The sequence below is a fragment of the Colletotrichum scovillei genome (genome assembly GCF_011075155.1).
Source record: "Colletotrichum scovillei strain TJNH1 chromosome Unknown Contig00002, whole genome shotgun sequence".
Lineage (NCBI taxonomy): Eukaryota > Fungi > Ascomycota > Sordariomycetes > Glomerellales > Glomerellaceae > Colletotrichum > Colletotrichum scovillei.
The window spans coordinates 1,410,737-1,434,790 of NW_023336260.1; the positions used below are offsets into that span (position 1 = coordinate 1,410,737).

Sequence of the window (24,054 nt, forward strand, 5' to 3'; positions counted from 1 at the left end):
TCTTGAATGTAACATTCATGGGACATAGTCCGCACCGAGTGCTTGGTACCCCTTTCTCACAGGCCAAGCGTGATGGCTCTTCCACTCTTCCAGCACTCCAACCAATGCCGCTCTCTCCCACTGGTCGTTGAAATAGTCCCCGTATAACATGATCCCTATACCTGCTGTGGTCAAGTTTGGCGGTGCTCTCAGATGATGCATAGCTAGACCACATAGCTCTAATGTCATTTCTCGGACTTGATGTTCGGCCTCTCGATGCGCTCGCCTATTGGAGACTTGTCCACTGAAAGCCCAAACTTGTCAGCATAATCCTCGAAAATCATGAAGGAGTCATAGAAGCATAGTGCAGCTATTTATGTTGGGAAGTAGGGGGCGTCTGCGTACTGTAGGCTAGGATCTTCGGCTAGGAGAATCATCCTAGCCAAGATGAAATGCTGTAGCGCAGTAACTTCCACATCAGAGCCGTACCAGACCAAGGGGAATATTTCGCCCTGAGACCTGTCCGCTGGCCTCTGCAATATGGGTATAAACTGCCGTGTACATTCGACTGCAAGAATACCCTCTTCAACTTTCAGTCTCTCTGGATGGCTTACGTCAGTTATCGTGATTGAGTAGAGCTCAGACATTTTGGGGTCTACCACGGAAGCATAAGTGAAAAGCTTACCCCATTCCCCTTCAATCCTGTCTCCCATCTTCCATTTGGCCACCTCCGACATAAACCATATCAACCGATTGGCAAACGACACTTCACGGCCCTGATCCGGCCTTGCCGTGATCTGAGGTGATCGCCCCAGCGTGAGCGCAAAGTAAATCTCCTGCCTCACCGCTACCCAGTACACAGCGCTCAAAAGTCCAGACCATCGCGATGACGGAGCGGCCCTCAAAATTGCCTTTGTGATATCGATAAAGTTGACATTGCTATTCGCGTTGCCATAACTCGTCCCGTTCCCGTCCCCGTTCGCGGTCCCAAAATCTGAACTCGGCGCGCTTTGGGATTCTTCGGGATCCATCTCCTCGAACTGGCGAAGAATAAGCGCTGCGGCGGCCAGGTTCTCGCGGTACTCCTCGTCCTGCGTGCTTGAGACCTCGTGCAGTGCGGGTATGCAACGGAGCATATACTCGAAGGCACTCTGCGGCGTCAGGTCAGGGAGAAGCTGGCGCTGGTAGACAACGACGCCACCGCCCCCTGGCTCTGACCGGAACTTGGGATGTCGACATAGATGGCGTGCTGCGACGGCGAAGATGGCGTCGCGTAGGGGCTGGCACGAGCGTGCGCGCCTTACAACGACGAGCTGGAAGTGCCTCTCTTCGTCGCAGAGGTCGAACTACACGCGAGAAAAGGTTAACTATTGTACTTTCTTGTGTGCTCTTGCAACTGTGTGGCACGTAACCCATTGAGATAGCTCTTCTACAAAATATCGTAGTAGACAAGCTTCTTGGATGCCCTCGGGTAGTGGAGCGTTTGGTATACTCCCGACGAGATCATGATCTTGGTTCGTGGTGTGATAACTCCCGGCGGAAGGAGAAAAGTGGTCGACGCTTTGAGGTACGGTATGAGGACTGTGTATCGATACTTCATCTTCTCTCAATCGCACTCTCCCAGTTGACAAAGCTGCATTTGACCAGGGAGAAGCACCCGATGCTCCTGACCCTGCTGGCGAAGCAGGAAAGAAGTGCCCACCATCTTGCGGCGCAGGCTCGGTTCTTCGACGTTTAGAAGGCGTCGGTATTGGCGGTGGTAGAATGTCTTCGACACCTCTATCATGGTTCACGAGCGCCGGTTCCTCGGGAAGATTTCGAACAGTTTCGTGTAAGCTGGCACTCGTAGCAACCCGAGTATCTGGTAACGATGGCTCATGACTGGCGGGAGAGTCGTTGCTGATGTCCTTCTCCTGGGTCGGTGCAGGAGTGCTGTTCGGCGCTCGACTGTCGAATCGGACTTATACGCCAGTCAGAATGTCGAGATCGATGGCATCGCCCCAGGGCAATTCTCTTCTAGGTGGCTAAGACTTACAAGCTCGAGGTCGACTGTTCACCCAGCGCTGCTCCCGGGAGAAGGTCCCGTCATAGTTGGCAGTAGAACCCTGGCGGAAGGAAGGTCGTCGTTCAGGACGAAAGCACTCAACGTTGCGCTTCTCGCATCTACTACAACGGGGTTGCTGGTCATCGCCTAAAGTGTCGAATCATTGTCAGATACCCAGATAGACTTCAGATGGCTTGCCAAAGGTTGGCAGACTGTGATCGTTTCCGACTGAGAATCATAACCCCAGTCTCGACCCCGGCAACGCAGCTTCAGATAATAAAACTCTATGCAACTTACACTTCTCATGTCGCTCTGTTTTACCCCAGATAAGTTGACGTCAGACCAGTGGGACCCTGAACAAGGTCACGAGGGTATGGAGACACGCGCACGCGCGCGCCCGGGCACATACCTTTGCATCTTGCGCATGGCTTCGTGGCGCTTGGCATCTCCCGCGGGGATGAGCGCGGGGCACTGCTGACGCAGATTGACCACGGCTACAGCTTGCTGGTCCTCCTCAGATTGATCTGACAAAGTGACACCTGCTTGTCGTCGCCGGCCGGTGGGATGGGGATATTATGTCGTTTCCCTCTTCGAACTCGGAAGGGCAAGTCTCGCCTGCCTTGTGGCCCGTGATTCAGAAGCTGTGGGGAGTCGAAACCGTCGGCGGCGGCTAGAATAGGCGGACGAAGAGGAAGAGGATGAAAGAAAGAAGCGGAGCATCGGCGACGCTTGCTGGAAGAAGTAATCTGAGAAGTGTGGAGAAACTTGGCTTCGCCGATGCATCCGTCCGGTCCCGTGAAACGTGGTCGGCGCAAACAAACAGCTCTAATCCGCAAAGATGAACGTGCATCAAGCGCCCTCGGTCTTCGGAGAGTACACAAGACAAATAACCAAAAACATGCGGTGTAACTCTTCATAGAAAATAGGACCAACCGGTCTTATGTGTTTAATCTACCCCGCACCACCAAGCCCTCTTCCCCCACAAAGTTGCCGCCAACTCTGGGGACGCGATCTAAATCTGGGGACGAGAGTTGTGGATTGCCGTATCTGGTAAGAGGCGCCGATAGAGATGCCGAGTTTCGAAGGTGTTGGAGGACTCTACGAGACTCTTGCCCGCCGGCGTTGGGATGGCGTTCGGTGTCTTGGGGCGAGTCGTTCAGAACGTGTCCATTTGGCTTGCTGGAGACTTTCCTGAAGAAACCAAGAAGAGCAAGAGCCGCCGATGATAAAAGAGACCGTATTCACCCAAAGCTCCTCGAGGTTGAAAGCTGGGCTGTATTGCTGTGGTCTCTCTACCTCTTACCCGTACGTGTACCTTGACGGATTGCGAGAATTGAAACTCAATTGACTCTCTCGAGCCCCCAAAACACATCTTTCATTAAAACTTTTGCAATTAAAACAAAATGGCTGGAGAAAAGCTCAACGTTGCCGTCGCCGGACTCGGGCGCATGGGTATGTCTCGCCCCTCATTCCGCCGAGGGGTAGCTCTCATAGCTACCTCAGCGAAAAAGCAAGCTCTACTGCTGAGCTCGAGCGACTCCAACATAAACTGACCACAACTGGATTAAACAGGTCTGCGACACGCCAGACACTTTGCGACCCTGACACCAAAGGCCGATCTCATCGCCGTCAGCTCGCCGGTACAGGCTGAACTCGATGCTGCTGTCGCAGAGTTTGGTCCTCTGCGGACGTACCTCGACTACGACGAGATGTTGCGCAAGGAGTCAACTCTTCAAGCCGTGATCGTCGCCAGCGCTACCACAGTACACGCCGAGCAGGCTATCAAGGCCATCGAGAAGGGTCTACACGTTCTGTGCGAGAAGCCTCTCAGCACAAGCGTCGATATTGTACGTTAATACTTGACGTTCACTCCATGCTGCCCCTTGGAAATAGCAGAGTCGAGAGACTAACTTCCGTCTCTCACAGTCACAATCCGTCGTCACGGCGTACGAAAAGTCCCTAATCAAGAACCCCAGCCAAAAGGTCATCTGCGGCTTCTCACGCCGGTTCGACGCATCCTACCGAGATGCCTTCACACGAGTGGCTCGCGGCGACATTGGTGCGCCCTCCGTCTTCCGCTCACAGACCTGTGATAAGCTCGACCCCTCCGGCTTCTTCGTCGACTATGCCGAGTTCAGTGGTGGCATCTTTGTCGACTGCTCTATCCACGATATTGACCTGGCGCTTTGGTTCTTTGGAGAAGACAGCGTTGTGAAGAGTGTGTCTGCTATCGGCATCACAGCTGTGCAAGAGGGTTTGAGGAAGCACAACGATAGAGATAACGCTGTTGCTGTTGTCGAGTTCTACGTAAGTTCACCAATTGTCCCTAGACACTGTAGTTAATTCAAGCTAACCACATGTAACTACAGGGTGGAAAGATTGCCCAGCTCTTCTGCTCCCGCATGATGGCCGCGGGCCAAGAAGACACGACCGAAATCTTTGGCACAAGTGGCAAGGTCGCCGTCAACACACAGCCCCAGCTGAACCTCGTCAACCTCTACGAGCCCACAGGTATCCGTCGCGAGATCCCTCCCGACTACTATGGCCGCTTCCGCGAGGCCTTCATCACCGAGGCAAACGAGTTCACAGCGTGCTGCTTGAACAACACCGAGCCGCCCATGAAGCTTGCCGGTGCTGTCAACGCCGTCAAGATTGGTTGCGCGCTGCAGGAGAGTTTGATCACTGGAAAGAAGATTGATTTCGACGAGTCAGGCAAGCGCATTGATAGTGCTAAGCTGTAGAGATCGAGATGGAGTAACATGAGCATAGAATCGCGCGTCTTATGTAGTAGATGGGAACGTAGGCGCGTTGATGTTTGGTGACGACATTAGAGCTACTTTACCTTGACGAATTGACGATGTTTCAAGACCTTGCATGTTCATAGTCGCGTGGGGGCATGTGTGCTCAAATTAGACACGTTTGATAGTAAAAACGATGCGGTTCTTCGTCATTATCTCGCCCTTGTCATGAATTCGGGGGGGTTCCGTGGTCACGGGGCCAGTGGGTTCATAATTGACTCGGCTTCGATCTACTTCTTTGGTCTTCATCTGATTGCAGTATCGCAATCCACAATCAAATGCGCCCGGGTTAATGAATGACGTAGTTTCAGATTCCCTTGTCAGTAAGCAAATGAACGTCAATTGGTGAGAGCCTGAACTCTCAGCTGGTTTGCGTCTGGCCGAATGATCCATCTTTAAAGCCCCGGTCGACCCCATCATCGCCCATGTCTACCAATGGTAACTCGAACAGATTATCTACCCATGATTCCACGTTGGAAGGCCTACGAAATCGAAAGCAGCAAGTCAGGAAATTACTTATTCGGGAGCGAGCGGGATCGGAGTAGGGATTGTCCTTGGCACCCGCGTGCCTGAAATTCCCTGATTTGTTGTTGGTGATGTCTGACACCGCCGCATTGGACAGAAACCCGCGGGATTCTCCAATAGGGCAACTCACTCCTAGCAAAACTCACGTTTGGTTGATCTTTGTCGCAAGTTGACCAAGTCGCCTCATAGAATCTTCTCAGCGCATTCATAGCCCATAGAAATGCTGGGGGATGAACCCTTCCTTAAGAGTTCCCGTTGGTATGCGTGTTGTCGGAAATCGAATCCCGCGGGTTATGTAGTCAGTAAGGGTGATCACCTCCTCCAATGACCTAAAGCAGACCGATGAACCCCAAGGGTGTAACCAGGGGGTGCAAGAGGCTCCGGATTCTCTCGACGGGCGCGGGATTGTATCCCGACTAACCCCGGCCCTAGCAAAAAGACACATTTGGCAAGATGGAGCCCATGTCGTCATAGCAAGTCGATTAAGGACAACCAAACGCTTCAATTCAGTATCCTCCAAGTTGGCATCAAGTCCACAACATTGGTTGGTGCTCGACGGACCATTATTGATCCCCCTTGGCAAAGTCTCTTCGACTCAGCGCCCGATTCCCCGACTCCAGCCAACCAAGCACCCTTGTCCAGGCTCCTTTTGTGTCTCAGAAAGTCAGAATATAGCACTATACTAAGAATGGACATTAGCGTCGCGGGGCAGCTGAGGGGGGCGGGCAAGGCCTCATCGCCGACGGGTTCCTGAAAAGGAAAACCTTCGGCCAAAAGACCGCTGTCATGACGCCCAGCCGCAGCCCGCAGGCAGTCCAAGCCCAGGCCTAACCAATGAGATATTCGCTGTCTTTGATGATGGTCTTGGTCCTGACTCTCAGCCCACTGTTTGCCTTCTTTGCTCACCACGTCCAGACCGAAGCCTCGAGTGCGTGCTAGTCACCCACACCACCCACCGTTACCCTCCTCCCCATGCCCTTCGCCGCGAAAGGCCTCGAAGGTTTACACAACATGGAGAGAGACTCCACCTTTCCCCGTGGGGGAGAGATGCAACCTGAGGGCCGTGTGTTCCACTCTGCCGGTGGAGAGCGTTAATGCTGCCCGCAGTCTGTCGTCGCCGGGAAATTGACAGAGAGTCCTGGCACGAACCCTCGACGCCCTCAGTCACTCACGCAACATTGTAGACGCCCCCCTAGTCTGTAAACGGATGGGGTTCCCCAGAAATCCGGTTCTTGTCGTGTCCCGGTCTAACACTGCGCTACCCGTTGGTAGTCCATCTACCTAGTCCTCAACACCAAGCCCCCAGAAACATATTTAGTATATAAGAGCCTCTTCGTCTCAGCTGACTTCTGATCTTCGTCCCATTCTGACCCCATCATCCATTCTCAAATACTACCTTCCGCGGCTGTGATTGCCTCATCCCCGTGGTCTCATCCTCATTCCTCCCTAGAGCACACATTAACACCCATCAGATCGCAGCCATGGCGACCAGCTCAGACTCCCTGAAAAAAGCCAAAAGCCTCGACAACCCTGAACACGTCGAGGACTTCATCGACAATGTCGAAATCAACCTCAACCCCGCCGAAGATGTATCCTACGGCCGCAGTGGCTTCCGCGGCCTCGCCGATTCTCCCTACGTCGGCGGCGCCGCTCTCCTGGCTTCGCTCGGTGGCTTCTCCTTTGGCTACGACCAGGGCGTTATCTCCATCATCAACGTCATGAAGCAATTCCACGATGTCTTCCCACAAGCCGCAACACCCTTCGGCAAGGGCTTCATGACGGGCATGCTCGAGTTTGGTGCGTTCCTCGGGTGTTTGTTCATGCCTACGCTGGCCGACAAAATTTCCCGTAAGAGGGCGCTAGCGGCCGTTGTGGTCATCTTCAACATTGGTGCTATCATGCAGACCGCTGCGCCGAATTATGGAGTTTTGGTCACTGGCCGGACTATCGGTGGTATCGGCGTCGGAACACTTGCAATGGTGAGTTGAAGTCTCTCTTGAATCCGTCTTGTCTCATAGTGAGAACGAACACGGGCTAATGAATCTCGATGACAGGGTTCTCCAATCTACATTTCCGAAATTGCACCACCTAACCTTCGAGGTACTCTTCTCGTGCTCGAATCTGTCTCCATCGTCCTCGGGGTCGTCGTCTCCTTCTTCATTACCTACGGAACCCGTCACATGACCGGAGAGATCGCCTTCCGTCTCCCTCTCGGTCTCCAGATGGTCTGCGCGACCGGCCTCGGCATCGGCATCCTCTTCTACCCCTATTCTCCTCGTTGGCTCGCCCTCGTCAACAGGCCCCAGGAAGCTCTCGACTCCCTCGTCCGCCTCCGCCGACTGCCCGCCGACGACCACCGCATTCAGGCTGAGCACCGTGGCATCATCAGTGAGGTCGAAGTGCAGAAGATCATGCAGGAGAAGTACCACCCCGGAAAACGTGGCCTGAGGCTCGAACTCGCTGGTTGGCTGGACCTCTTCTCCCCGCGTCTCTGGCGTCGTACGGCGGTCGCCGTCGGCGTGGCCGTATTCCAACAATTAAGCGGAATAAACGCGTTTATATACTACGCCCCGACCTTATTCCAGTCTCTCGGACAGTCGGAGGAGATGGCGCTCGTCATGTCCGGTGTATTCAACGTCCTACAGCTCGTCGCCGTGTGCGTATGCTTTTTCGTCATCGACAAAGTGGGACGCAGACCGCTGGCAATCTTCGGTGGATTGGGCGGCGGCACCTCATGGGGCATCATGGCAATCCTCACAGGTGTATATTCCAAGAACTGGAGCGCCAATACCGCTGCGGGATGGGCCGCCGTTGCCATGGCCTTCCTCTTCGTTCTCCTTTACGGAGTCTCCTACTCCCCTCTGGGCTGGGCCCTTCCCGCAGAAGTCTATCCCAACTCACACCGCTCCAAGGGTGTTGCCCTGGCTACCGCGACCGTGTGGCTTTTCAACTTCATCGTCGGCGTTGCGACCCCGCCAATGATGGACAAGCTCGGGTTTGGGACTTACGTCTTCTTTGGAGCCTGGTGCTTCCTCTCCTCCGTCTGGGCCTTCTTTCTCGTCCCCGAGACCAAGGGCAGGACGCTGGAGCAGATGGACGAGGTCTTCAAGGATACTTCTGCGCAGGAGGAGAAGGATATTATCCGGCAGCAGATCCTCGCCCAGCGTGCGCAACCGCAGACCGGTGCTGGGGTGGAGGGAGCTAAGTACTCTGTTTGATCAAGCATAGCAGCATCTAGTTGCGGGAGGCGTTTTTCATGGCATTACTGTAGGCAGGCTTTCGTTTTGATCACCTTTGTACATTTATCAGTACGATTACGGGCTATGGGATATGAATATCAAGATACCACTTCAAACTCACAAGCATTTCCCGAAGTGATTTACACTCATCATGAATGATCCGTGGATTACCTGTAGGACTACCGTCGGAAAATTCCGATAGATGGTCATAACACTCATATGGCGTTCTTGGGTTGCCGGCGGAAGGGCTGGCTACGTCAACACCGAGCCATTTGACCCTTCTGTGGTCTTGGCAGGAAGCGGGTTCCTGACCGAGAATAGCACATACATACATTTCAGAAACACATCAACTGACTCGAATCGAGGCACAACCTCGAGAGGTCTTTCTTTCAGCCGTAGGAACTTGAAGGAACCGACCAAGGACAGAGTAGACACGGCACTCACAATCCGGCAGATACCCGACTGCAATCCACCAGACGCCGCTTATATTTCGCCCCTCGTCATTGGGTCGTTCCTGAAACGCTACACTTTCTGGCGAGACTTCGCTTTCGCTAGTGGACAAAGACAAAATTACCTATTTTGGTAGGCGTCGGCGATGGTCTTGGACTGATCGACAACCGGCCTGTTCTTTTCCCCTCCTCACCCCAATCTCCTCCACACATCCATCATGCATCCCCGTACGCGGGGGAGGCAGCGGCTGCACCGAGTAATGGCCGAAGGAACTCCAACGACTTACACGCTGGCTGACAGACCAGACTGACCCATCGAGGGGATTCAACTGGACCATTTCCCCAGATAACCCGCTCATTCATCCCATCAGTCTTCCTCAGACGGCGTGGATAAAGGTAGTCCCTTGATGCGGGGGAGTTGGGGCCCTCGCACCTTATGCACCACCGAGCGTTGTGGTCGCGTATCATTCTCTCTTTTCGTCAGGAGAGGAAATATCTACGCGAAGTCATTTGCCTTGATGCGTCGCAAAGGCATCTCGAAATGTTTTCTGATGGGTTCTCGACGGAATTCATATTGCTCTTGCCGTGAGCAGTAGATGGCAATAGATTCTTGGAGGATAAATAGAATGGCATCTGCAAAGATGAAGTCCAGAGACTTAATTGTACCATTAAGAAGTCAACTTGCCAGACCTTCGCCAACGAAACACCCGAAATTCTACGCACTCGCAACAGATCAGTAGCTATGGAACCTCTCAGAATTGCAGTAGCAGGACTAGGACGAATGGTCAGAAATTCCCATTCGTGACAATGACACGAATTAAGGACAAGCCCCGGCTGACAACAAACATAGGGTCGTCGCCATGTTCAGAACCTCATCTACCGCGTCCCGAGAGCCTCTGTAGTGGCAGTTTGTAGCACCGAAGCCCACGAGCTGGAGTGGGCGCGCTCTTTTGAGGAATATAAGGAGTTCAACGTCACAGTGTACGGCTCGTACGAGGAGATGCTCTCCCATCCGGGGCTTCAAGCTGTGTGGATCTCCACCAGCACCGATGTTCATGCAAGCCAAACATTAGCAGCTATCAAGAAGGGTCTCCACGTGTTGTGTGAGAAGCCCTTGAGTACGAAGATGGATGAGGTACGACCATCACCAATCCCACTCCCATCTTGTAGGCACGATTCGCAGACCTTGAGCTAACCTCTCTCCGCCGTATTAGATCGCAGCCTGCGTCGACGCCGCCAAAGCCCGTCCAGACCTCAAAGTCATGGCCGGCTTCTCCCGCCGCTTCGACGCCTCCTACCGTGACGCCGCCACCAAGATCTTCGACAACAAGGCCATCGGAAGCCCCTTCATCGTCCGCTCCAACACGTGCGACCTCCTCGACAATACCGGCTTCTTCGTGCGCTACGCCCCGCGCAACGGCGGCATCTTCGTCGACTGCGCCATCCACGACATTGACCTCTCGCTCTGGTACCTCTCGGACCCAATTCCAAAGTCGTGCTGGGCGACGGGCACGCTGCAGCACCACCCGGAGCTCGCGCAGATGAACGACGTCGACAACGGAGTCGGCGTCGTCGAGTTCTGGGGCGGCAAGATTGCCTACTTTTACTGCTCTCGCACGCAGGCCCACGGTCATGACGTGTGTACCGAGATCACGGGCACCGAGGGCAAAGTCTCGGTGAATGTCGTGCCGAGGGCCAATAATGTCGTTGTCGCAGATAAGCTCGGTATCCGCAACGAGGTGCAGCCCGAGTACTGGCAGCGCTTCGAGGACGCGTTCGCGCTGGAGGCGAATGAGTTTACGGAGTCGGTTCTCAGGAACAAGCCTGTTCCGCTGCCTCTTGAGAAAGGTGTCAAGGTTATGGAGATTGGTCGGGCATTGCAAGATGCTCTTCTCACGGGAGAAGTACAACGATTCAACGAAAAGGGAGAGCGTATCTAGAGGGATATTTGGGCCTTATGTGATTAGAACAACCCAATTGCAATGCATGCTCCAATTGAACTGACAACTCGAATTCTCACGCACCGCAATCAACTCAAAGAAAGTGACGAGGAATCGAGCGTACTCTGAAGACAAGATCTTCAGTAATGGGGTTCAAGTCAGCGAATACCAGTCACTGTTGAAAACCAGCCGACCGAACAGTGCCTCACTTTCTACCACAACACGGGAGTACGTATTTTCCGCCCTCAACTAGGATCCGGCTTGCGCCGACCGCTCCGACCACTTGAACTCCACTTCATCGGGACCCGGTGACTGTGGGGCCGATAAAACGAGGCGGCTGTCCACTTTTCCGGTCGGCATCGCCCGGAACCCTTGAACCGGGTCGTCCCCGAACGACGAGCCTTTGTATTCGTGGCGAAACAACTTCACATACTTCAAAGATTGCACCTGACCTCCTTCGGTTTTCATTCTCTCGAGATACCGCTTTCAGAAGTTTTCCTCGAGAAGCAGCTTTCGCAATATGAGCCCGAAGACTGCCATGCTGGGACTGACCTGCAGGTTGCAGCGCCCGATGAGTCTGGGTCTTCTAGAAGCAGACTCACCATATGTCAGCAACAACTTTCTCTCATATTCAACCGGATCCTACGTCAGCAGTCGACACACTGTTTGGTCAGATTGGGGTTTGCCGAGACCATGTTTTTATGGTGTCGGCCGCAAGGAGGAGCACCTTCCGGCTCCTTACATTTACGAGCTGCACTGGTCCCCCGGATGACCACAGCAATACTCCAATCTTCTTTTAAGTCTCTTCTTTGGCTGTAAACATCCTACTTTTATATGTCTTTTGCAATGATACAACACCTTCAAAACACACTATCTAGATATCTCGCTAGGACATAAAGTGCCCACGAATCTCTAGCTACCTAGTGGAAAGTTCACTTTGCTGCTTTCAATCTGAAAATTGTCTTACTCGTCCCACAAGCATTCAATTTCAGTATTTCCAGTAGAATACAATGCATCCTCTACCCACCATCATCTTTACCCTCGCAACCGTAGCGACCGCTCAGAAAGTAGGCAACCTAGTCCCAGAACAACACCCCAGACTCTCCTGGCAAAACTGCAGCAAAGCCATCAACGGAACAACCTCCTGCTCCACCATCGACGCCGAAGTCGTCCTCGACGCAGAATGGCGCTGGCTCCGCAACGCAAACAGCATCAGCAACTGCTACACCGGTAACCAATGGGACCTCGCGCAGTGCAACACGACCGCGTCTTGCACATCAACATGCGCTCTCGAGGGAGCAGACGCGCAGAGCTATAGAGACGGATACGGCATCACCACCATTGGGGGTAACACCCTGTCGCAAAAGTTCGTGACGCAATATGCCTTTTCTTCCAACGTCAACTCGCGCGTCTTTCTGTTGGAGCCGGGTGGGACGGATCGGTATCAGACTTTTGTGCTGATGGGGAATGAACTCGCTTTTGATGTTGAGCTGTCGTCCGTTGAGTGTGCTATCAACAGTGCTTTGTACTTTGTGGCTATGGAGCTTGATGGTGGTATGGCGAGGTATCCTACTAATGAGGCGGGGGCGAGGTATGGGACTGGGTATTGTGATGCGAGTTGTCCGAGGAGTAATCGTTTTGTCGGAGGGAAGGTGAGTGTCCACGTCATCATGTTTACTTGGTGCCTATCACTTTGTGTGTCTCGACTGACTGACCTTACTGGTGTAGGCAAATGTCGAGGGTTGGGTACCTTCAGAGACCGACCAGGTCCGCGGAACAGGAAATTACGGGGCTTGCTGCGCCGAATTCAACGTCTGGTAAGAACCCGGGCGCACTCAATAAGATGACAGGACTAACAGAATGCCACGAAACATTCAGGAACTCCAATGCTCACTCATACTCCAGGATCTCAAAACCTTGCGTCGACACCGGCTATCAAGTCTGTGAAGCTCCGGACTGTGATGCTGCCAACACAGGGGGTTCGGGTCAAGTTCTATGTGACCGGTTCGGATGCGACTACAACCCATACAGACTTGGCGACAAGGAATTTTACGGCAAGGGAAAGACGGTAGATACGGGTAGGAAATTCACGTGAGGGCCCTCATCACGAGTTTCTTTACATTTCTGAGAACCGCCTGAAATCCTTGAGTGGTTACTGATACGAATACTTTGGACAGTGTAGTCACACAGTTCTCTGAAGACAGTGTCAAGCAATTCTTCATCCAAGATGGAAAGAGGATCGAAACACCCACGGCATCTTACCCCGGATTCCCAGACACCAGCGGACTGAGTCCCGACTACTGCAAAGCTTTGCCCACAAACTTTCAGGATCCCGAGTATTTCGCTCAAGTCGGCGGCTACGGGCGTCACAATGAGGCCCTGCGACGCCCCATGGTCCTGGCAATGTCCATCTCGAATGATGTAGGTTCACTATCAGTCAAAAGCACCCCTCCCTTCCTGAAAGCGCACTAACTTTGTCACACAGCACTGGGCTAATAACCTTTGGCTTGATTCGACATTTCCACCGGACCGTTCGGGCCTTCCGGGAGCGCAGCGAGGCTCTTGTCCTTCGTTGGGTAATGGACCAGGACCTCAAGAGGTCGAGAGATATTATCCCAATGCGTAAGTCTATGGAAGAGTCAGTACGAGATCCTTTGTGGTAGCTAATATTTCGATAGCAAAGTTGCGTGGTCCAACATCCGGTTTGGACCTATCGGGACAACAGTGTAACTTTGGTCGAAAAATGTTGAAAGGGAATGTGAGTTCGACGATGCAGTGAATGGAGATCTAGACTCTAGTCAGGAGACAGAATCTGGCCTCTTTCATTAACATCTTTGACACCAGTCAATACACCGGCATCGATGGTGAAGTTCCACAGTACGCGCTCATTTAATCCTGCACATAGGTATCTCCTCTGAGAAGACATCATTGAATGTACAAGTGACATGTTCGCTACGTGCTTTCACGCCAGTGGCATCATTGACACTGCCGCAACTCCTTCCCATCAACCCAATTCCCATGCAACCCAGCCCTCAACCTCATAGGCACCTTCACTACCGCCGCAGGCTCCGTAAACCTCTTGGTATCAATAACATGCAACTCGCTCGACATAGTCCCATAATTATTCACAAGCCCAATCAAGAACCCATCTCCCTCCTCCGCATCCTCCCCCCTCGGCACAAACACAGGCTCCTGCACCATGTGCCGCGACCCAGGATAATACACCTCCAACTTCCCGCTCTTATGATCAAGATGCCCCAGCGAATTATACAGCGGGTGCCCGCCTCCCAGCACGGGCATGATGGCAGGGAAATCTGTGCCCAGAGAGGGATCCATCATGTCGAAGAAGCTGTGCCGGTGCGGCTTGGAGAGCACGCGCTCGTCGATGCGCGGGAACTCCATGTCGTGGCGGAGGATGGGCGTCGGCGCGGGGAGGTCGAGGGCCGAGTCTGAGGTGGCGCGCGGATCGAATTCGAAGCGGACGTACTCGGCGCGGATGTCGTGCGGGTCTGGGGCGTTGCCCTCGGCGTCGGGCCACCAGAAGAAGACGTTCTTGTCTGTGAGGGGCAGGTCGAAGACGATGTTGCCCGAGGGGGTCTCGTAGGCGTTTGTGGTGTGGCCTGGGAATGCGTTTGGAGCGCGGAACCACTTTGGAGTAGAGAGAGATGTGGTTAGCTTTCAGACTCAGAGCATGGCGAGGATAGCGGTATAGTTTTTACCTTTACGTCGGTTCCTTTGGCGCCGCGTCTGGGTAGGACCCCTAGATAGAAGGGCACGTTGGGATCCCATTGCCAGTGCTCCCCTCCCGCCTTCAACCGATCAATATCACAAATCTGTGGAATCATCGGGAATAACACCTGATAACTAAGGTCAGCAAACAAACAAATCCAAAGTCTTGTGCTTTCCCAGTAACACATACCCAATTATCCGTCACAGCACAATCATGAATCATACCAACGACTGGCGCCACAAGCCACACAGTTTCGAGAAACTTGCCGTCGGGGGCGATGCTAAAATAACAAACATCAGGTGTCCCATCACCCTTGGCTTCATACCCAAAACACACAAGCTCGCCCGTGGCGGGATCCAGCTTGGGGTGCGCCGTAAAAGTACAGCTCGGCAGCTGGCCGTCAAAGTCGCAGAGCCCCTTTGTCTCGAGCGTGATCGGGTCCATGAGGTACGGCGGCGCGTCCTCCTTGATGGCGAGGAGGGACTTGTTGAAGTAAAAGATGTTGGTGTTGGCTGTGGTACGGACCTTGAACTCGACTGCGTCTGTGTATTTGTTTCGGTATGCGCCTGTATCATTGCCAAGAATAGGGTGTCAGAGTCGTGAAGTCGTGATCCTTATGTGAGAAGAAATATGGATGTAGTTGACTAACCTGCTAGAGCTCGGTTTGCCTCTCGTTCTCGAACAAACTTTTCTGTTCGCACGTATTTCTGTTGGAAATCGACGTTGCCGTTGTGAAAGCGGAACGCCGACACATTTCCATCGCCATTAAACCACTAACATCGAGTTAGATCATATTTTAACAGTTCAAACCAAAAATGAAATGTGTCTTGGCAAATCAGAAAGCGATTGAACCAAAATTAACAAAGAAAATGCACCGCGACGCAAGTACATACAGGGTCATTCTCAATAAACGGCGGAAACTGAGGATCGGGCATCACGCGGAAGAACGCGCCGTCCAGCTCAGCGGGAACGGTGCCGACGACCTCCAGATTCCGGACCTCGCCCTCGAAGCGGCACGGCTTCATAAAGGCCGAGAACTGGGGCCGATCCGGGAAGGATTTGGCGGGTGGGTCTGCCAGCGAGGCGCGGAAGTGGCCCGCCATTGTGCGATCTGAGCTGTAAATCTTCGGGTGCGGTTGCGGGTTTTTGGTGTTGGTGGTGGTGGCGCGTGCAGGAGACGTGGGTGCGGGTGGGACAAGAAGAACGTTTTAATGGAATATACAAAGTTGGGCGGGATACTGGAAACCTCGAGACGAGGGATGAAAACCTACTTTGCCACGATGCGGAGAGGAAATATTTAAACCTTTATTCTATTCCATCAGTTGAGACGATGACCACGAGGGATTGGTACCAAGTTTTCGTACCACCCGCAAGCGGCAAATGCGGGATGGCCAATGTCCCCGCCATGTGAGCCCGGTAGCCCCACTTTACCCCGGGCTGCACCCCGACGACTACTATTCTTCCTCCCGACATGCTTTCCGCTGTCGTAGAATACCTCATGATCTCGAAACGATGATCATTCGGCAACGTGCCAGGCGCCGAATTCTTAATTGCCGTGTTTAAACTGGATACCAATTAGCTGATGCGGGCTTGGCTATGCCAAATGCCAATGCTGCTATTGGTCCAGCTCGTCCAGCCGCCCTATCTCCCCGGGCCGCCAGCTCAAAGTCCGCGGCTGGAGAGAGTTTGTAAGCGGACACGGCATATCAAACAAGCGCGAGGTTACCGTGAGTGATGATTTAAAATGCCATCACGTCCTGTGTAGAGACATAGTTCTTGGTCCGAACACCTCGGGAAAACCCAAGCGTATGGGTTGGCTGATGTTATGTTACGTTCTAAAGCGGCCAATAAACTCACCATGCTATAGTTACCTACACAAGACAGCCAAGTTCTTGAGATTCAATTTTCATGATAGTAAATCTAATCGCCATGGTGAGCCGGAAATTGTATCTCTATTCAGATATCATATCTCTAATTGATAATATACATTCATCATAAAGCCTATTCGAAATTAACTCAGACAGATTTTATGCCACAATCCCCTTCTCATTTTCGTCGATATAATATTCCAGTACGCGGAAGAATACAAGCTAGAGCTTCATGGAGATCTCAAGGTAAGACTACCATTCTGATCATAGTGTCTGCTTTCAGCTTTGTCATTGGTCAACAATTGTTTCATGCCTCGTTCACATTTCCAGATGTTTGGCATGGGTGAAGAACCTACAACATGAGAATGAATGTCATTCATATGACTCGAAGAAGAGGAGGGATATATCTTCTTTAGCAAAATAGATATGTAGATTTCAGGTTTCTTCAACAGACCCAAACACACAGTTCCAGAATTTGCACTCTTTTCAGAATTATAAACAAACAATATCAAACATCACTTTCATGCTTCAATGCTAACAACAACCAGACCTTGTCAGCTTTTGCTCCTTGGCTTTGCCACCTCAAGTCAACAACCAGTTCTCAAGTAAAAGTGATCGAAGGCTTAATAAAATGTGATCTTTCAACAATACTTCACCAAGAAATGATGCCTTGTCGAAACGACAACACGAAAGCCGCCCTTGATCACACTAACAATAGCAATACCCACAACACAGATGTTTACATTTCATCTCCTGGATCCATAAAGCTTGATCCCAATTTGTAAGCAAAGCTCCATCTCCGACACTCCCAGATCCAGCACCTCGGAAGCAATGTACTTACCTATTTCGTCACCTGACTTTCCCAATCCACACTCCTCAAGGCTGAAGGGCGCTCAGCCTAGCCCTTCGCTTGCTCCTCGTACCTCGTATTACCACACCCAATCACCACCGTCGGACTAGCCCCATACCTCCCGTACCACGGCTCTATCACCTCCTGTACAGTCATTATTTTAATATCTATACAACACCACCCGTCTGCCTACTGCAACAGTGCAACCACCCTACGGTCCATACCCACACCATCCCGTCTCAAAAGACGATGCCCCCTTTCATCTTAAAAATCACTGGCTTCCCCCGTTCCGTCGGCACCGGCACTCCGCAAGTACGCAACGTGCAGCAACCTACTCCATACCTCAGTATCCTTTTCCCCTTTTGTGCCTTATCTACTTTGGGACGAACGGGACACTATAGCCAAAACGGGTTTAGAACAAGATACCAAAAAGGCGCCAGACGGAACGCGCAAGCCTTAAATCACTAGCCGCTCGGGAATTACGCCAGATTTTTTTTTTGTTCGGTCTCGAGAGTCTTTGCTCCCTCCCTGCTCCCCCCCACATTCCGACCCAAGTCTTCGTCACCACCTAAACCCCTGTGCCTATCCCGCCGACGACGACGGAGCAAGGGTACGGAGTACACGCTGCCCAGTGCCAGCGGCCAATTCTTGATCTCTGGCTTCTCCCCTTTTTCCCTCTGTCGTGATTTGCTCTCACCACTACATTTCAGTGTTTCTCCTTCTCCTCTCAGTATCCGCTTCATTGATCACCGAAACCTCACGGTCCACCCGGCGGTCCATGTCCGAACCTTTGCTCTCCAACTGTGTGGTTCACCCGTCCCAATCATCGGACAACTCAAAAAGTCCGACGAGCTCGTGCAATTTTCGAATTTCACCCATTCAAACCCGGACGATTATGTCCAAATAAGGTCACCACCACGAGGTGTCCCCCCTTTTTTCTTCCACTTCCCTCTCCGTCTTGTTAGGTATCACGTGGTTGAGCGGGATTGCGTCGTCACTATACTCTCCAATCTGAACCTCTTTCTATTCGATCATACCATACTGTACGAAGTAGCGCACACACGTACAAGCGCGCGGGCGCGGGCGCTTGTTCCGGCGGGATACCACCACATTCATCCCCTGCGCGGGCAGTCGCAAAGGGAAACCTCGGGTATCCGGACAGACGCATCAACACCTTTCAAAAGTTAAGAAACAAGACATAGGAACAGATCCCGATTTCCCGACTCTGCTACTTTCTCTACTTCCAAGTTCCAACTGCTACAATCCATCCACAACTCTGCATCACATCCTCTCCTCGCGTATTCAATCCCCCCAAGAAACAGTAAGAAAATCCCCCGTCTCCAGTACTCCGTACTCAACCAACAAGAGAAGGTCAGGTATCCGTAGGCACCGGGAGGGAAACCCCACCTCCGTGCAGTTGCACTGCCGGATTGCCAAGACGCCAACCCGGCGGCCGGCTTCCCATCAAGCCCTTTCAAACCTTTGTCGATTTTTCCCTCTCACTCAGTTCCTCCAGCCCTGCCGCCTATCCGTCTTTACTTGTTTTGCTTGCCTACTACCGTACTACGTGCCTTGCCTCCCGATGATGGATGCCGTGCCATTCGCCAACGCCCGTTCCGTTAATTGAATGTCGTCTCCCCCTTCGTCTGATGCCAATCTCCGTTTCCTTCAAGAAAACCTAAACCCATGTCGTCCCTGTTCCCGGTGGCCGCCTCTAAAATATGTACAGAGACTCTAACACCCTTCCCCGCCCGTTCGACTAACAGTAGCGAGAATAAACGCCCCTCCTAGCCTTCCCGTCAAATATACCCTTGCCATAACCACATGCACCAGGAAAATCTTGGAAAAAAAAAAAAACCAATTCACATCCCTGGCCCGTTGAGAGAGTAAGAGAGTCCGCACCGCCTACGTCGAAAATCCCAAATCCTTGGCGGGAACTCCCCCCTTCTTACGGTATGGTATCACGGCTCTCAGAGGCAGAAAGAGCCTCGCCCACAACACGTGCTCTCCTGCCTTGCCTTACCTTGTCTCGCCTAACCAATCTTGAATGCATACCTCGCCTCACCTGGGCTGAATCACGTAGGCTGTGGCTGCGTCACACATAAGGCCAAGATCTTGATGACTTGCCTACTTACCACAGTAGAAGCCACGGAAGCCCTAGGCAGGTGGTGAACCCGCCGTAGCTGTCGCGCCACCCCCAGCCAAGAAACCATAGCCCGGCGCGGCAAAAAAGCCCAATGCCAAATGCCAATGCCGCCATCTTCAACGGGGAACCATTCCATCCCACAGCCTGCGCTCTAAAAGTCAAGGTACGAAACGGGGCGGGTGAATCGGGGATAGATCATAGATCAAGGCCGGGCTTGAATAGAATAATGGGGTGGACAGTGGACTGCGAACAAAACCCCCCACTTTTGAGATGCATCGCAGCGTCAACTTGCATCAACCTCACCGACAGTGAGGCAATTGTATCGTAAAGGCGTGAACATGAACGCATGATCGTGATGGCATGCTTCCCTTACCTCTTTGAATATGAAGGTCATCAGGATTTTGATGAGCATGTGAGGATAATCAGGTGGCATCGATGGATGAATATTGCCTTTCCAGCTTCGTCGAGTGTTCACATTGCACCTTAAGGAAGATAATATTGAACGTTTCAAACTTTGGTAAATTTGCTTTCTAAATCCTGCGGACATGGCTTCTCAAGCTCGCGGTCCGGATGTCTCCATCTACGTCCTCTCCTCAGAGGGACAAGAGAAACAAAAAGTTCTCTTTGAGAAAAATAAGTAAATAAAAAAAACTTCTTCAATCGTCAACTCCATTTCGGCCAGATGGAAAGCGTATCTGGTGCCTTTCATCGCTCATGCAAAAAAGACTCGAAGATGCAACACAACCCAGCGTACACGTGTGGAAGTCCCCGAAACGCCCCTTCCAGAAGAACCTCGGCGCGATGGTGAGCCATTGCTGTCCCTTGGCTTCGAACCTCGATCGCCGGCTTCCTCTCCCTTCTGCCTCGTGTCGTGCGAGGCAGATTTGTTTATAAAAGTGACCAGGCAAGCCCTGCCTATCCCATGGTTGCGCCTGTTATCGCCGACATCCAGCGGATGTCCAACGCGCGATATTTTTCGACAAAGGAAATGAAGCGAAGTAAATGAGGTGGTGGTAGATACATTTCGAGCCCCGTTGCCCGATGAGATCGATGCGATATCCAGAGGGTGATGACGATCAGATGTGTACGGCCGTCTGAAGAGTGGTACCGAGTTGATATATAGGGACGGAGCGCCGGTCTATGATGCCGTTGTTTTTTGTTTTCAATGTATCGGATTTAGGTAGATTAGACATAGAAAATATTATCATTGCCTTGATAGGTGCTGCACATTTGTGCAAAAAGCCGCTCATCATGGCGGATGAGCGGCGACGACCTCGGGGCCATGGAGGTGGGGGGTTCTGGCATCTACTGGGTATCTTGAAAAAAGTAGCAGATATTGCCAGCCCGCAAAAGAAGTGGCCTCGGGTCGGCAGGAGGTTGTGTGGCGGGTATGCCATCGTGTGGGTTAAATCGCGGCCGCAAAGCTTGCGCTCATGCTTCAAGGCAGGTCGCGGCGGCGGCTCGGGTCGTGCGGGGGGAACTGGTGATGCCTTGCGTTTGCGTTGGCCTGTGCCGCGAGGTACTCCGCGGATCCGGTCTGGCGACCGGGCTGCTCAGCAGGCAGCTTGGTGTCGTCGCGTCTTTGAGGAGCTGCTTGACGGGGAGGGGGTGCGCTGCTCGCCGAAGGGCTGGGCATGCCAGGAACGAGGTCGGTGACGGCCTGGGCAATAGACTTGATGACATATCCCCGGAGCTCGCGGTCCTCACGGCTGTCCTCCTTCTCGAGTCTGAACTTTTCATCCTTGTTCATGTTGCCGCGACGCAGGCCCCTGATCTCGTTCAGGATGTAGAGCAGAACCTCTTCGGGGCATCTGTTGCGTTCTGCGCAGAAATCGCTTTTGCGTACGTATCGGCGGGTGACATCGGTGGCGCCGTCGATAGAGAAGGCGATGCAGTAGGACATCTTCTTACCCCAGCCCTCGGTGTAGAGGCGCGGATTGTCCCATGCCTCCTCGCAGGCGTCGACGTGAACCCATCGCTTCTGGTGCTCGGAGTATACCTCGGTCCAGACGTGGTCCTCTGCGTTCCAGATCCAACGAACTCTGCCTCCCATGGCACGGCAAAGCATGCTGAAGCAGTTCGCCCACTCTCCAACACGTCCTCTGCGGGTGTGCAGCAGTCTCCAAACATCGCCGTACCTGGGGAACCGTTCGTAGGCGCCGCAATCTCCGGCTGAGCATTTGTAAAGCTCGACCCGAAGCGCACCGCATGCACTCTCGTCGGGCGTCGGGGGCGTCATGCCTTGGGCGATTGTGGGCGAAAGGCATACGGGGCACGGAGGGTTGTTGACCCAGGTGAAGAATGATCGCTTGAACCATCTGAATAGACGATTAGACTGTGTTCAAAGAATTCAGGTGGAAACATCCAACTTACCTCAGTAGTGCGCGGATCACGCAATCTTGGTAGCCCCAAGTGGCTTTGCGTCCATCTCCCATACTCTCAGCCTCGGCCTGCATCACTTGGCACTCCTCTTCCGCCTCGCCGTATATCCGGTCGAGGGGGATGCACTGCAGAGCCTCGTCCAATAAACCAGGGTTTTCGTACTTTGTCGGAGTGAGAGAAAGGCTGATCATCAGGTTGCGGAATTTTTGTGAATCGCGGTCGTGGGCGGCGGGTGGTGTGGGAATCTTGGGAAGGTGGCGAGAGTAAGCGGGTGGTGTCGGCGGCATGGGTGTTGAGCTGTGTGAAGTTGAAGGTCGACCGGGACCGGGTGATGCGAGACCACGGAGGTTGGCACTGCTTGCGCTCTCTCTGGGCTGAGGAGTGCCTTGGCGAGAGGTAGTTCGAAGTTCGGTCATACGCTTGTCACGAAGAAGTGACTCGAACTTTACTCTCAGGTCGCGAGCCCATTCTTCACCGTACTCTCCATCACCGTTCGGGGGGCCTTCGCCCGGGGGGTAACCGTGGCCGTCCATCTCAAAGTCGTCGGTGGTTAGGTGAATGTTAATGTTGAGGGCGTCGAAGAAGGGAGGAGGAGAAACGGATAGAGAGTCTTCGACGGAACTCTCCCGGTGGTCGTCGGGTAGTTGAATCGTATTGGTGTCAGATCAGGTCGGCGAGATGGGTTGACTTAAAGAGTGGAAGTCGTTGTCGTCGAAAATGTTAGTCGTCAAAGGCTGCGCAACTGCTGTGTTTTCCAGTCGGGCTTGGAGCTGCCTATGGTGTTGTTTCCAAAGCCGGGTTTGCTTCTCGTCTGCTAGTTGGAAGAGTCGAGGCTCGGCACTGTCGAGAGTTCCTGAGCCAAGAGTTTCTAGCTTGGACTTCCGGGTCGGTCGGGAGTATTTCAGGCGTCGGTCATGAGGGTGAATGCGAGTCCCAGCGAAGCGATCGTGGCCGCTATGGGAGAGTATTTGTTGGTTCGCAAGATTCGGTGCCTTGTCGTCGGTAGAAATCGAGAATCGAATTTCAGAAGGCGAGTGAAGTGCGGTGTCGAGAAGGAAGGGATGGGATGGGGGGGGATGGGGGTGTTGAAAGGGTTGGTAGCGGGCGGAGAGGAGGGTGCGATTGGGGAGTGGGCCGCCAGGGGAATTGATGGGAGCAAAAGAGCGGACGTAACGTACGCCAGCAGTATCCGTAAGGTAGCGAGCGAGCGTACGTAGGTAGGTAGAGGTGGGAGAGAAGTTGCGTTGCGTTGCGTGTGCTGCGTCTGCGTAAGGCGTAAGGTGGAAGAGAGGAGTGAGGAGTGTGAGAGAGAGAGAGGCAAGGGAAGTGGAAGGGGTCAAGGTCAAGGTCCAGGGGGGGGGTGGAGGGGGGTGTATTCAGAAGAGTAGACTTTTGGACAGGCAGAGGTGACAGAAAAAGAGGCAGAGAGAATGGTAGCGAGAAAGGAAGAGATGTGAGCGAGACTGAGAGAGAGAGAGGCACAGAACAGAGGGGGGGAGTGTACGGTGGGAGCGGGAGGAGTGCGAAAAGCAGCAGAAAGCGTACGCACGCCGCTCTCTGGCTGGCTCCTCATGGGCGGTTTACGCGTAAGCTGTGCAACTCGGGCCAATGACAGGGGCCAGATCGCTCCAGAGTGGATCCCGCTCAATCCGCCCCGGCACGTACCACGACTCCGTCTTTTCTGTCCCAAGTGAGCAAGAGCAATCCAGAGACTGAGGGCAGTGTGTGCCTTCCTTCCCTCTCCTTCCTGTCTGCACCTTGCGGATGTACTGTACCTCGCGACATGTATCTTTTCTAAACCTCGTACGTACCTACTGTGTACGTACCGTCTCCATCTTACCTAAGGGATCACGAGTCTCTTGAGCCAATCACAGCCATCGAACTCCTTGCTCTTTTCTCCATTTTGGCGGATTCTTTCGCTCACGTACTCCCGTACTCCCGTTTCCCCCCCCCCCCCCCGCCACTGGCCAACGACAACACTCAATCATCAGTCAGACGGCTCTCTTTCTCTCCAGACTTCCCAGTCACCGTGTCCTACGGCTTCACCCACGACAAGCACCTGGTCCGGCTACTAGTGACGAATCCTGAATAGAGCTGGTCTACC

General features: G+C 53.1%; 7 protein-coding genes across 7 annotated transcripts; 4 read left to right on the forward strand and 3 right to left on the reverse strand.

Annotated features, from left to right (window-relative positions):
* Positions 1 to 15: 15 nt before the first annotated feature.
* HER10_EVM0012041 (uncharacterized protein) lies at positions 16 to 2,576 on the reverse strand (the record flags this gene model as incomplete). The annotated part of the gene is made up of 7 exons (XM_035481445.1): positions 2,433 to 2,576; positions 2,321 to 2,335; positions 2,015 to 2,170; positions 1,392 to 1,939; positions 665 to 1,325; positions 385 to 580; positions 16 to 283 (listed from the first exon to the last, which is right to left on the reverse strand). Exons 1-7 carry the CDS (start codon positions 2,467 to 2,469, stop codon positions 16 to 18), a joined length of 1,881 nt encoding a protein of 626 aa, XP_035337758.1. The 5' UTR covers positions 2,470 to 2,576.
* Positions 2,577 to 3,426: 850 nt separating this feature from the next.
* HER10_EVM0002986 (uncharacterized protein) lies at positions 3,427 to 4,764 on the forward strand (the record flags this gene model as incomplete). Its single annotated transcript, XM_035472677.1, has 4 exons — positions 3,427 to 3,475; positions 3,596 to 3,870; positions 3,950 to 4,330; positions 4,393 to 4,764. 4 exons carry the CDS (start codon positions 3,427 to 3,429, stop codon positions 4,762 to 4,764), a joined length of 1,077 nt encoding a protein of 358 aa, XP_035337015.1.
* Positions 4,765 to 6,827: 2,063 nt separating this feature from the next.
* HER10_EVM0004416 (hexose carrier protein) lies at positions 6,828 to 8,564 on the forward strand (the record flags this gene model as incomplete). The annotated part of the gene is made up of 4 exons (XM_035474064.1): positions 6,828 to 7,325; positions 7,401 to 7,840; positions 7,889 to 8,000; positions 8,121 to 8,564. The coding sequence occupies 4 exons, from the start codon at positions 6,828 to 6,830 to the stop codon at positions 8,562 to 8,564; spliced, it is 1,494 nt and encodes a 497-aa protein (XP_035337122.1).
* A 1,212-nt stretch (positions 8,565 to 9,776) lies between these two features.
* Positions 9,777 to 10,974, forward strand: HER10_EVM0005224 (uncharacterized protein; the record flags this gene model as incomplete). The annotated part of the gene is made up of 3 exons (XM_035474846.1): positions 9,777 to 9,818; positions 9,885 to 10,169; positions 10,249 to 10,974. 3 exons carry the CDS (start codon positions 9,777 to 9,779, stop codon positions 10,972 to 10,974), a joined length of 1,053 nt encoding a protein of 350 aa, XP_035337190.1.
* A 1,010-nt stretch (positions 10,975 to 11,984) lies between these two features.
* HER10_EVM0011874 (uncharacterized protein) lies at positions 11,985 to 13,704 on the forward strand (the record flags this gene model as incomplete). The annotated part of the gene is made up of 6 exons (XM_035481288.1): positions 11,985 to 12,626; positions 12,703 to 12,791; positions 12,853 to 13,065; positions 13,152 to 13,395; positions 13,460 to 13,596; positions 13,653 to 13,704. 6 exons carry the CDS (start codon positions 11,985 to 11,987, stop codon positions 13,702 to 13,704), a joined length of 1,377 nt encoding a protein of 458 aa, XP_035337748.1.
* A 246-nt stretch (positions 13,705 to 13,950) lies between these two features.
* Positions 13,951 to 15,807, reverse strand: HER10_EVM0008316 (9-cis-epoxycarotenoid dioxygenase 1; the record flags this gene model as incomplete). Its single annotated transcript, XM_035477843.1, has 6 exons — positions 13,951 to 14,212; positions 14,246 to 14,622; positions 14,694 to 14,831; positions 14,894 to 15,270; positions 15,354 to 15,477; positions 15,598 to 15,807. 6 exons carry the CDS (start codon positions 15,805 to 15,807, stop codon positions 13,951 to 13,953), a joined length of 1,488 nt encoding a protein of 495 aa, XP_035337433.1.
* Positions 15,808 to 20,091: 4,284 nt separating this feature from the next.
* Positions 20,092 to 23,328, reverse strand: HER10_EVM0012621 (PNG1). The gene is made up of 2 exons (XM_035482014.1): positions 21,942 to 23,328; positions 20,092 to 21,886 (listed from the first exon to the last, which is right to left on the reverse strand). Exons 1-2 carry the CDS (start codon positions 22,481 to 22,483, stop codon positions 21,007 to 21,009), a joined length of 1,422 nt encoding a protein of 473 aa, XP_035337804.1. The 5' UTR covers positions 22,484 to 23,328; the 3' UTR covers positions 20,092 to 21,006.
* Positions 23,329 to 24,054: the final 726 nt, after the last annotated feature.